Source organism: Physella acuta, unplaced genomic scaffold (genome assembly GCF_028476545.2).
Source record: "Physella acuta isolate Inbredline_101_S28 unplaced genomic scaffold, ASM2847654v3 ptg000722l, whole genome shotgun sequence".
NCBI lineage: Eukaryota > Metazoa > Mollusca > Gastropoda > Physidae > Physella > Physella acuta.
The window spans coordinates 135,794-145,000 of NW_026732240.1; the positions used below are offsets into that span (position 1 = coordinate 135,794).

Consider the following 9,207-nt stretch of genomic DNA (forward strand, 5'->3'; position numbering starts at 1 on the left):
CATAATTTAGAACAATAATGCCGAAGAAAGTTTTTAAAAATATCCTTTCGTTCTGTCACAAAAAATTAATTAAGAACATTTAAACTGAGCATCGTGTAGGCCTAGGATGATTTAAACTGAGCATCGTGTAGGAGTTGATATTTATAGGATGATATTTACAAAAAATTAAAAATTGTTATGGATAACATAAGGAAATTGCGCTTAAATTGTCACTAGACTTTTTATTAACTTGTTTCTACAATCATAGATAGGTCTACTGACACTACTGTTCCAAACATACTAAAAACTGGCCTAAAAAAATCAGCGCCTGCTACAAACTACAGTTCAAATCCAAGTCAGGTGTATCAATTTTAATGACATTATAATTATTTAAATTATTTAAATAATTTTTGTTTGGAAATTTTCATTTTAAAAAATTCAAATGTTGGTTTGAGACTAAATTAAATTTTAAATTCAATCCGTTTTATCGTAACAGGATTGTGCGTTTATGCCAAACGTGTAGCCTACTTGGCAATTTAAAAAAAAAAAAAAAAAGAATATCCTAAATCTATTTATTTCATGTTGGTTTTTTTCAAAAATCTATTAATAGTGTATAGAGTTATTTCCTGGTAGAGTTGGAATCCATTGTTGTTGAAAGTAGTCTTGATCGCAAGATCTAAACTCTAGATCTTACTCTGAGGCCCTATTACTTACCTAATTACGCAACAAGGCTTAGATCTAATATTATTAACTTATTAAGTAATTGCAGAGAAAATAATGACTTTATTTCATTATTTAGTAAGTAGATTCTTCTGTCTAGAATCATAATTGAATTCATAGAATTAGAATCTTTAATCGGTAATCTATCGTTTTAGGATTTTAGGTACGTAAAATCGCCCGCGACTAGATCTAGTAATGTGAAAAGCAGGTGACTCCTTAAATTTTAATAGGCCTAATTATTTCACATTTTGAGGAGGATTAATGTTTTGAAAAATACAAAAATGTTTCCTTCTTTCATTTATGTGCCTGTTTTTTTAAAATTGAATTAAAACTTTACAATAATAAATGAAGACTAGCGATGTTTCCAACAGATGCAACCATGCTCATTTACTATAGCAGCCATCTTGTTTATTTTTTTTTTATTGTAAATAGCGCAAGATTCAGGGAAAGCCACTCTAACTTACAGATGGTCGCTTTTTATATAGCAAATCCTGCTCGCAAACACTGCTGTTTTAAGTTAATTTCTTGCCTATATTTACATATTTAGCTATTGATTTAGGTTTATTATTAATTTATCTATAATATTTGACACAAATATATCACAATATACTTCTATTAAAGCCTTGACAATGAGGTAACTTTTTCGTACATTACTAGCCGCGGGCGATTTTACGTACCCAAAACGATAGATTACCCTTTAATCTTTCCTATAGGCTATAGGCCTATTATTATTATTATTTATATTTAGGGTAAAGGAGGGCGTTAAGAGCCGTGTGGTATTAAGCCCCAATCAACACCCCACCCCCACTAAACCCCCAATAACACTGCTAATCTACTTCTGAGGTAACAATTAATGCTGTTCTTTGATAACAGAGAAGCAGAGGATTCATTTTATGTAATTTATGACCCACTTGGTCCAATAGGGAGAGGATGAGACAGGATTTAATCCCACTGCTCTTTCCCTAAAATTTCAGATCTCCATAAAACCATTTTCATCATTTTGAGACATTTTGTGAACTTTTTTTCCAAATAGACATAACTTGGGAAACTTCACTTTGTAATAAACCAAATGAGTTTTTCAAGCCCATTCTTTGTTCCTGTATTAGAGCATTGGTTGTTGTACATTTTAACACTATTTTTATAGCTATGGCTAGAATAGTTTTATTTTAGTGAATTTTTTTTGCACAGTGATTATTGGTGCCAAAACAAAATGGCCGACATTTGTCCCATTTTACCAAGCTATAAAGTTTTTATCATTATCAGAGTAAAACTTGACTGATCATCACCATAATGGTTTTATTTGTTAGATAATAACTAAATCTACATGAATACATTAATTTTGTCCACTAGCTTGCCTGTTTAGAAAAGTTATAACAGATACTGTTATGTGGCTCTTGAAACCCTATGTGCAAGTTTCGCATTTATTAGACCACTGAATATGACACTGGTATAGGAATAGTTAACACAAAATGTATTAATTGTTAAACAGACTTGTGTCTAAATGATAGAAATACTATTCTAACCTGCTAAAAAGTAAAAATTCAGTCATCTGATGTTAGCAAGGTAATTTTTAAAATGGTACAGGTACTTATTACCCCTAAGGGGCAATACAGCCGACTCAGCCCCCACCTGTTTCTAACCAACCATAAAACTTTCAATCTCTTTGTAGGTAACAGGAATAAATGTTCTTAGGTCTCAGCCAATCTGGGGTGGTATGTTATGTAATTTATGACCCTCATGGTCCAGCAGGGAAGTAAACAGACACATTAATACCACTGCTCCCCACCTTACAATTTCTTACCCCCATGATACCCAGCCCCACCAGTTTCTGGCCCACCATAAAACTTCATCTCTTTGTAGGTAACATGGATTACAGTTACAGATCTCAGACAATCTGGGGTGGCATGTTATGTAATATATGACCTTCATGGTCTAGCAGGGTGGAGACCAAAGAGGAATCAGTACCACTGCTCTCCCCTCACAATTTCTCACCCCCATGATACCCAGCCCCCACCTGTATCTAACCCACCATAAAACTTATCTCTTTGTAGGTAACATGGACTTAGTTCTTAGATCTCAGCCGACCAGAGATAGCATCTCCTTATGTAATTTATGGCCCTCAGGGTCCAGCAAGGAGAACAAAGGGGAAACCAGTACTACTGCTCTCCCCTCAACATTTCTCACCTCCATGTCATGTTATGTAATGTATAGCACACATGGCTTATCAGGGGAAAGCATTAAGGCAGATTAGTTAGTACCAACCCTTTTTACATACAAGAATGTTAACTCTGGACAGCTACACACTAGTATACTAGCTACACACTAGGCATACTAATGTGCCTACTGTAAACTACTAGACTTTAGGCCCTATGTACACCTGCAATTGTATCAATTGTAGACTGGGCCCATTGGGGCCTAGTGATAGCTAGTGGCAGTTAAAGTGTGTGTACACAGCATTAACTATTTTGGGGTTAGAAATGAATTATTTTTATTGCGGAGTTAGTCTAAACTAGGAGATAATACTTATTGCCCCATTGCCGGCTCCTTTCACCCCAAATGCTGCTTTTGGGGGTATGACAATAAATGTTCAATTAAACCCATTTAAAGTATATTTAATAGACTTTGTTATTATTTTTATATTGTGTAAGATATGTTAGAATAATTTTGCCATATTTTCAATTCTAAAAAATTCTTAGATTAGTAGAAATCTTTAAAAATGTACAGGTGCTAAAAAGTGTGGCTCTTAACGCCCTCCTTTACCCTAACTATAATATATTATTTTATTATTCTATCTAGGCCTATAATTATAATTATACTATAACAAAAGTATAAGTGTATACTTATGTACTAAATTACTAAGTAAGTAGTATGTTATGTACTAATATAATTATATACATACATACGCCGCTATTTTAGTTGTTTTTTCTACTTTTCAGTAATTCATAATTTGTGAATTCGACAGTACCAACGCTGCCACTGAAAATATTTCTTTAAAACACTATAAGTAGCTCGTTAAGGACCATAACCCCCCCCCCCCTTCCTTCCCCCCCCCCCCCTTCCTTCCCCCCCCCCCCCCCCCCCCCACGTTTAAAATCGTTGGCTCAGCTTGTAAACATTTAGAGTTAACACAGCTCACTAATACCTTGTAGGGGTGGGGAGGTAGGGAGCGCGTTTACAGCTTGTTTTCTAGGCGCGTTTGCAGCTTGTTTTCTAGCGGCTCCCAGAAGAGAATTATATATATAGATAATATGTACTGTAGATCTAGTAAAAGAAATCTAGATCTAAGTAATCTATTGTTTTAGGTATGTAAAATCTGCCGAGACTAGTAATGTGAAAAAAGGTGACTCCTTAAATTTTAGTAATTTAGCGTACCCGTCCCATGCGTTGCTGCGGGAATAAAAGAACGTCCGACGAAATATATTAGAAGGGTTTCATCCATGCGTTACCAATCCTTTATTCTTAGACTCGTGACCTTGTTTTCTAAAAGTGAGTTATTTAAATGTAAATAATGCCTTCGCTTGGATCATAAATATCGGGACACGGGTTTACCTACACTACCGTATGAAAACCTTAGTGTACATTAATCACTCACACCGAAATAATGAGGTAGAACACACTTCGGTGACCACCCATGTGTCAGGGACGTAGAGGGCGGTCTCAGGGAAAGTTTCTGCAAAAAAAACCTTTTTAAATTTCCACTACTATTTAAAGAATACCACTGCCATGATTAGTCACATCACAGTTACAGGCGATAATCACTTGACATAATGGCTATTATTTTCTTCTTCAATATTTATTCAATTACTGCCCTCATTTAAATCCGCATACAAATACAACTATCTCACGTTAGGGCAAGTAAAGGCGGCTGGGCATAGTGCTGACCACTCTATCTCTTCATATGCCGAGGTCACAGAAACAAGTGAACTCTACTTCACTTGCCCCATAGACCGTAAGGTTTGAAAGGGAATCTTTACTTTACTTTACTTACAACTATCCTTGATATCAACATCACACCAAGTATCTCTCATATTCACTTCCTAGCCCGAACTCCCTTGCTTTCATACCATAACAACCAGTTCTTATCACAAAACATCACAGTCTTTCTTCCATACATCCATTATATCTCTTTCACACCAACCATATTTGCCAAAAACATGAAATATAAAGGAGTTAAAACTGAATTTCAACTGAATTATTTAGGACACTAAATCAGCTTGGGCTTTTTTTTTAAAGTGTTATGCATTTCTTCTGAGACCACAGCAACATACTACAGGTACTGTAGTTTAGTCATAGTTTTCTCAAACACTATTGTTGATAGTTCATTCCAGGATATTTTAAATAGGTTTGGCCCTTGATTGTGATTTTTTTTTTAATTTTATCTATTAAAATGTGTAAAATTTGCCAATAACATGCACAAGTTTAAGCCCATTGGTTATCTCTTCTTGATGAAATACAAGAATTGTGCTGATATCTGTAAAAAATTTACCACACCTGAGTTCGAGCATAAACTTTAATGCAGGTTTTAATTTTCAAACATTTTATTTAAGTTTATTGTTATTTAAGGTAATTTAATTTAGCCTCACCACAGCACAGCAAACGTATTTCAAGTACAATCAAGGGGCGTAGTGACTCATTCTGAGGCGAACTTTTTATTTGGTGCCCCCCACCTCCATATAATTATATAGTTCTAATTTCTATGGCCTATATCAGAAAGAAAACACCAACACCACATGAGGCTTTGGGTTTTTTTTCTCTTTTACCTGTACTTTAATTTTCCCCAATTGCAATTTCAATATTTAAGTGTGCAGTTCATTCTAAAAGACAGGTTTGCAAAAGCAGCAACAATCATTACAGAGTTTTTGTTCCCCAGGTGCTCAAACTACTAAGTACCACTGTATTTATTTAATGAACATTGTACCATATTTTCAGTTTCCAAATGGATAGCTTTAATATGGCACAGTTTAAAGGACAAGCAAGAATCACAACTGCCACAGGCGAGCATGTACCTTCAGCTGTGGCAATAGGCATTGGAAATAGATCTGACTTTGTAGTACATCAGAATGATTTGGGTAAAAATTATTTCTTATAATGATTAACTTATATTTAGTCTTGTCTCTTATACATTAAACATTACACATGCAATAGTTAATTTCTAAGTTTTTGACATTTTAAACATTAGGTTTTTACATAGTTAGCTTGTTAACTTGTGTCAAGAAAAATAAATAGGTTGTCCAAACTGAAATCGATTATCGATTGCAGCTATGTGGGTAGTGAGTTTCTACTGATAATTTTTTTAATTGTAAGGTGTTTATGACACTAATGTTATGAAAATAATTCAATAAATAAAAAAAAAAAGCAAAAAATTGCTTAAAAACTGATTTTCAAAAAGACCCATTTTCGAGAACCAATATTTTCTAAAATAAATAACAGGTATTTGGTAAAGTTGTAAAGTATATATGCCCAATTTTTTTCGGTTATCTAAAATTATTTTTTCTAAATTAAAAAAAAAGTTAAGTGAAAATTACAAGAATGAGTTTTAGTGGGAGGGGTTTTTTTTCAGAGCAAAAAAAATTTTTATAAAAAATGACAGTAAAAAAATTGTAAGAACTAGATTTAGAATAATATTTTAAATGTTACAATGAAGATACATTTAAGCAAAACAATATGCTCTCTTTTTTTATGAAGCCAAGAAATATTTACTGGAAAAAAAAATGGGTAAAAAATACCCACCACACAATATTTTAGCAAATGATGGTTAAAAAATGCCTAATTTAAAAATGAAAATGATCATATAACTGTTAAAAAATAAATTAAATCCATGTTAGACAAGTCCACTTGTACCACAAAAAATAATCACAAATGGTAGCTGCAGTGAGGTTAATTCAATTATTAATAAAACAGATAGTGTTAGTTAACTCACAAGTTATAGACAGTACAAATACTATTGACATTTCGACTCATGGTCTTCGTCAGAACACTATTGTGTACTGATGGAAACATCCATAGCATTTGTACCGTCTATAACTGTGAGGTAACTAACACCTTCTGTTTTATTACTAATCAAAAAATAATCAGGAACACAATAAATGGCTAAGGCCAATAAATATAGTTGACAACTTAGTATTGATTGATAGTAAATTTAAATTTAAAAATAAATTACGTCTTTAAAATTTATTGTGTTTTTAATTTTAAATAATTAAATAAAAACTTAAATAATTGAAAAAGTTACAATAATTTAAAAGTTATTTTGTGTTTCATCAATGTTAAATGTTTTATCTTCTTTCCTTGTTAATAATTGAATCTGTTCAGCAAGAACTACGCTTGTCAGGTTGCAATTTTTGAATTTGTTCATTTGTTAATGCTTTTGATGTGAAATTCAGAAAAACATTACTTAGACAGCCTAATCACTTATCCGCTTTGGTAGATTTTAAAGAAACATTAAACATATTTTTAATCCATAGAATTTCCTAAATTATTGGAATAGCCTCACATCTAAACACACCATATGTACAAGCCTAGTTCACAGGCTAAAGCTGTTTACATTAATAACTGGCACTTATTAAATAAATCAAACAAACTTCAAAACATAAAATTCATTGATTAAAATGGAAATGAAACTTAAAAAATATAACTTAAAGACTCTAGCAAGGTTAAAATCTGTTAGCATCATCTGCCATCAACCCTTAAAACCATTCTGTGAGTTTTTCACGCGGGCTGTATATTTCTTGAGGGCATGGCTTCATGAAAATAATGCCAATTACTTGAATTTATAAAACAAAGTAGTTACAAAAATAAATCCTTTAATTGGTGTAACAATTTTTTAAAAATTTTTTGTGTTTTTGTGTATTTATCTTCATTTAAGGTTTGCGAACTGATTTTTAATGAGAAGTAATGAAGTAATTTTTTTTCAATTATACATTGAACAGTGGGCTAGAACTTGCTTATTCTTGTGGACATTAAGATCATGTTTCTACTACCCTAGGCCGTGAAGCAGCAACCAAATGTAACAACACGGCATTGATTGACACATATGAAAAAACAAGCTTTACTTCATACAACCACAGCAATGCTATCTAAGCACTCCACCAACATCTACATCATGTGTTTATTTTCAACCACAACAGCAATCTTGCACTACACATATCACATAAGCTAACTCGACAATATTAAATACCACATAAACTCACTTGATGTCATATGACATAAGAAAAGCTAACTTGTGTCAATATGTACACGTATGCTCTAACAGTTGGCATGATTTAATTTGGTTTTAAGTTAAACAATTTCATGAAAAAAATTCATCGGTTATAAAACACATTTTGGAAATAGAGGCAGGTAATTTTGCACCATGCTCAACCACTACCTACACCAGAATGCCAGAATTGATTACTTCATAAAAGACAAATACATGGAAAGAAGAAAAAGATAAATACTATGTTTTCCCACTCAGTAGCATTAGTTTTCTGGGCAGTATTTCCAGCTTTCTGATATCACCTTGTATGGTATTCTAAAAAAACATCCATATCCAGAGATATACTTAGGGCCAGTGAAGAATCCTTATCTGGCATATTTCATTTAAAACAACTTAAGGGTGAGGGGGAAAGGTGGTTAATAATGTGTTAGTCTGTAAACAGAATTTCATGGTTAACTATGAACAATATGTGAACTTAGTATGAACCAGAACAAACTATAAGCTTCATGTAACTACAAGAACTAGAGAATTGTTTTTAAATTTCCAATAAAAAATAAAATACTTTAAATACCCTGCATCTTAATTTGGAAATAAAACATGTGCTCATCATAGACTTATTCTTTTATTGTTTTTTCCCCACAGATTGACCTAAAAATGTTTACCTTTTATATGGACAGTTTATTTAAAAATATTACTCGAAAAATAAAATTTTCAGCGTATAGATCTATATTTACATGCTTATAATTATTTCCAACTTTTTTAGAACCTTCGAAGCATTACAAATTTCGAGAGAGTGATGACTATGATGGCATTGTGGTTAACAGATCAAAACATGCAGGGAAGAGAATTGACAGTTCTGGATGCATTAAAAACTATGACAATTGTGACGCAACAATCATATGGCATGATAAGGATGAAGGTTAGCTTTTATTTTATAAATACTTTAGTCTCCTACATGTTTAAAAAGATCAGTTAACTTTGGCTGGAGTAAAATAATTTAATATAGTTTAATCAAATAGTTTAATACTATTGATTAGTTTTATTTTTACATTTAGCTCTTGTGATTGATAAGAAAGATATAAAAAAGAAAAAGGTTTACCACGTTTATGCTGAAGAAAGCCCTTCACCAATAGAACAAATTGGTGTGCAACCAAAACAAGCCCTTAAACGTTCTAACACTGATGAGCTAGAAGAGGAGAATTTTACACACACAATTGTCCAAACGAAGTAAGTAGCCAACCTCAGTGGCATACTTTTAAAATATGTATAGGAATATATATATATATGTTTGTATATATATATATATATATATATAA

General features: G+C 32.4%; 1 protein-coding gene across 1 annotated transcript in view; it reads left to right on the forward strand.

The window, feature by feature from the left end:
* The first annotated feature begins 571 nt into the window (after window positions 1–571).
* Window positions 572–9,207, forward strand: part of LOC131949966 (uncharacterized) — a 25,700-nt gene continuing 17,064 nt past the window's right edge. The window contains exons 1-4 of the mRNA XM_059311942.1: window positions 572–777; window positions 5,629–5,768; window positions 8,655–8,810; window positions 8,947–9,118. Of these exons, the coding sequence (XP_059167925.1) occupies window positions 5,636–5,768; window positions 8,655–8,810; window positions 8,947–9,118 (461 nt within the window). The 5' untranslated portion in view covers window positions 572–777; window positions 5,629–5,635. The remainder of the gene's footprint in view (window positions 778–5,628; window positions 5,769–8,654; window positions 8,811–8,946; window positions 9,119–9,207) is intronic.